We start from the raw sequence: 2,541 nt of genomic DNA, 5'->3' as shown, positions 1-2,541 counted from the left end.
GCGCACAGGTGTGCGCGGGCACCCCCCCCCCCCAAACAACTAATTGGCGCTGGCGCGTGCCCTCTTCATAGCCTGTCTGATGCGGAGGCAGGCCAGCCGCCACCCCACCTTGGGCCTTGACTCGCAAGATCCCGACGTTCAGAACCGCCGCGACCGCCGCAACCGATACATTCGCCAGGGCCATGGCTGACGTGAAGGTCAACATCGACGTGTTTGACCAGCTGGCTGGCATGTGGCCTTCGGTGGGCGGCGGCGGCCGCGGCGGCGATGCCAAGCGAGAGGGTGTGCTGCAGGCTCTGATGAGAACCGAGGCGCGCTTTGCCGGGGAGTTGTCATCCCTCCCGAAGTGAGCGGGGTGCAGCGTGATTGCGTGCGTGCGTGCGTGTCTGGTGTGGTGTGGTGTGGTATGGTGTGGTGTGTGTGCGTGTGCGTGTGCGTGTGCGTGTGAGCGCGCGCATGTGGGTGTTTGTGTGTGCAATGGGGGTGGCGTGCATGTAGAAGGGCGGTTGGGGAGGACGGGGCTGTGCGCTGCTGTCAGGGCCCTATGGGAGGCTCACCAGCAGTCGTCCAGGCCTGCGCCGCGGCGGTGCCCGCACCCTGGCGGCATGGGGCCCGCCGCAGCTGAGGCCGTGGCCGCCGACCAGCAACGCGCTCGCTCTGCGCTCTCCTGTGTCGGCGGGCTCGCACGCCAGCACCCAAGCCGAACCCCACCACGTCCACTTTTAGGGGCGACGACAAGACTCAGGCGCAGAAGGGGCAGGGCCGCCAGGCCGCCGCCGCGCCCCTAGCAGCGGAGGCGCTCGAGCCAACGGCCGTTGGAGAGGCCCGCACTGCCGCGGCACCCGGGGCGCCCATGCCGGCGCCTGCCACGGCCTGCACGCAGGCCCCAGCCCCGATCCGCCGCAGCCGCAAGCCCGCAGCCCGGCCAGCAGGCGGCGCCGCCGCTCTCTGCCCCGCGCCCGGCCCCGCCTCCCTGCCCGCCTCAGCGCCGGCGGCCACCACCGCCACCACATTTTCGGCAGGGCCTGGCCCCTCATCAACCGACGGCCGGTCTGACGACGAGGACGCCGCCGCGGCCGCCGCAGCCGCGTGGTCTTCAGACGCTGAGTCATTATCGGCGGGGCCCGACAGCAACGCTGCCGCCGGCCCCGGCCCCGGCTCGCCGCGGCCCTGGGCGCTCGGCGTCCCGCCCGCGGCGGTCGAGGCGGCGGTTGCCAGGGGCCTTGAGGCGCTGTCGTCGGCTGCGGTCGACACGTCCTTCGACGCGGCGGCGCTTGCGGACGCGTGGCTGCCGTTCACGCGGCTCGTCGAGGACGTGGGGGCGCGCGGGGGCGGCGGCGGCGGCGCGTTCACGGAGCAGCAGCTGGAGTCCCTGGCGTCGGCGGAGCTGGGGACGCTGCTGCAGGCGAGCTGGGTCCGCGGAGGGGCGCGGGGCTTGAAAATAGTGTGGTTCTTGCCGCGTTGGTCTTGCAGGGGGCCAAAGAGGTCGATGATGTTCGGCTGTGTCCGCGCGCCCGTGGGCCGCGCAGCGCCGGCGAAGGCAGGGGCTGGCGGCCGTGCGCACATTGCGTCGTCACTAGTGCCCGCGCCGCCCTCTGATGCGCGGACTTTTGGCTGCATCAACAGATTCGTGCCATCAGCTCAGGTGTCAATAGATCTCCCTTGGATGCAGGGGTGGCCCTCTCTCCTTGCACATCCACCCAGCTCCCTCGGTCCCCCCCGCCTCCTTACGACCCCACCCTCCCAGGTGCTGCTGTACGTGCCGCGCGAGGTGCGGGAGTACGCGCCCTCCATCGACCTGTCCGCGCTGGACGCGGCCGGCTCGCAGCTGGTGGCGGTGACGGGGAGGGTGGTGGCGCTGGGCAAGGTGAAGCACACGCTGCGCAAGCACGGCTGCTGGTTCAATGCGTCGCTGGAGGTGGGCGAGCTGGGCGGGGCGCGCGGGGCCACGGCAGCAGACGACGTCCTTCCTTGCATGCCAGGGCTCGGCTGCCGTGAGACGCGGCTTGCCGCCTCTGGTGCCTCTGTGGCCTCTGATGCCTCATGTGTGTCTGATGCCTGGTGGACACATGAGCCCCACTCCAGGCCTGCTGGGGTGCCAAAATGGCAAATACCAGGGATCGCAAGCACCAGGGGTGCAGCTTGCCGCAAGCCACTGCCCAAGCATCCGGGCCAGCTCATCACCCGGCTAAGGCCTTCCTCCGCGCGGCTGTCGACAGCATCAACACTACACTCATGATCAAGCGGCGTCCTCGCACTCATCACTCGTCATCAACAGGTGCCCTCCATTGAGCCCGGCGAGCCCCCCCACACGGTAAATGTGATGCGGTACATCCCGGGCCGCCCCAGGTGGATCCTGCCCCGCATCCAGGCGGAGCGCGACAGCCTCGGCATCGCCCGCACCCTGGGGCTGCCGGTGCAGCTGCGCTGCCGGCTGCAGCGCGGCCAGACCGGTGAGCGCCTGGATTGCTGGGCCTCGCGGCAACCGTTTATGTTCGTGTCGGTGTTCCTGTGCATGTGTGTGTGTGTGTGTGTGTGTGT

At 70.2% G+C, this 2,541-nt stretch overlaps 1 protein-coding gene across 1 annotated transcript in view; it reads left to right on the top strand.

Annotated features, from left to right (window-relative positions):
- Window positions 1-182: 182 nt before the first annotated feature.
- MNEG_8747 (ATP-dependent DNA helicase RecG) overlaps window positions 183-2,541 on the top strand; it is a gene marked incomplete at both ends in the record, with an annotated part of 9,926 nt that continues 7,567 nt past the window's right edge. Inside the window, 4 exons of the mRNA XM_014042781.1 lie at window positions 183-346; window positions 727-1,414; window positions 1,748-1,918; window positions 2,279-2,453. Of these exons, the coding sequence (XP_013898235.1) occupies window positions 183-346; window positions 727-1,414; window positions 1,748-1,918; window positions 2,279-2,453 (1,198 nt within the window). The remainder of the gene's footprint in view (window positions 347-726; window positions 1,415-1,747; window positions 1,919-2,278; window positions 2,454-2,541) is intronic.

The sequence above is a fragment of the Monoraphidium neglectum genome (genome assembly GCF_000611645.1).
Source record: "Monoraphidium neglectum strain SAG 48.87 unplaced genomic scaffold scaffold01698, whole genome shotgun sequence".
NCBI classification, from domain to species: Eukaryota; Viridiplantae; Chlorophyta; class Chlorophyceae; order Sphaeropleales; family Selenastraceae; genus Monoraphidium; species Monoraphidium neglectum.
The sequence above is the reverse complement of the archived record's forward strand: the minus strand, read 5'-3'. Positions and strand labels throughout refer to the sequence as shown.